Source organism: Papaver somniferum, unplaced genomic scaffold (assembly GCF_003573695.1).
Source record: "Papaver somniferum cultivar HN1 unplaced genomic scaffold, ASM357369v1 unplaced-scaffold_2419, whole genome shotgun sequence".
In the NCBI taxonomy this organism is placed as follows: domain Eukaryota; kingdom Viridiplantae; phylum Streptophyta; class Magnoliopsida; order Ranunculales; family Papaveraceae; genus Papaver; species Papaver somniferum.
Window position 1 is genome coordinate 1 of NW_020634586.1, and position 709 is coordinate 709.

Sequence of the window (709 nt, forward strand, 5' to 3'; positions counted from 1 at the left end):
GTGATGGCAAGATCATCTCCATTTGACAAGCTTTTGATGGTGCAGTGCTTGAAACAAAAAGGACATGTGGTTGCAGTAACTGGAGATGGCACAAACGACGCACCAGCTTTAAAAGAGGCTGATGTCGGACTCTCAATGGGAATTCAAGGCACCGAAGTTGCAAAAGAGAGCTCAGATATAGTCATTTTAGATGACAACTTTGCTACTGTCGTCACAGTTTTGAGGTGGGGGAGGTGTGTTTATACCAACATCCAAAAATTTATCCAGTTCCAGCTGACTGTGAACATTGCTGCTCTAGTAATCAACTTCATTGCAGCCGCTTCTGCTGGTGAACTTCCTCTTACAACAGTCCAATTGCTATGGGTGAACCTCATCATGGACACTCTGGGAGCCCTCGCCTTAGCCACAGACAGACCTACCGAAGAGCTCATGAAAAAACCACCAGTGGGTCGTAACCAGTCACTAATTACGAATGTCATGTGGAGAAACCTCGTCGCCCAGGCTTTATATCAGATATTCGTCCTCTTAATCCTGCAATTCAAAGGAAATGTTATATTCGGAGTGAATGAGGATGTTAAAAACACCCTAATCTTCAATACTTTCGTTCTGTGTCAAGTATTTAATGAGTTCAATGCAAGGAAGCTAGAGAAGAAGAACGTGTTTGAAGGAGTACTCAAGAACAAGTTGTTTCTAGGGATCATCGGAATCA

The 709-nt window shown here is 43.3% G+C and overlaps 1 protein-coding gene across 1 annotated transcript; it reads left to right on the forward strand.

The window, feature by feature from the left end:
• Positions 1-3: 3 nt before the first annotated feature.
• On the forward strand, positions 4-705 carry LOC113341132 (putative calcium-transporting ATPase 13, plasma membrane-type; the record flags this gene model as incomplete). The annotated part of the gene is made up of 1 exon (XM_026586126.1): positions 4-705. A coding segment is annotated over exon 1 (702 nt), but the record flags the coding sequence as incomplete, so codon positions are not given.
• Positions 706-709: the final 4 nt, after the last annotated feature.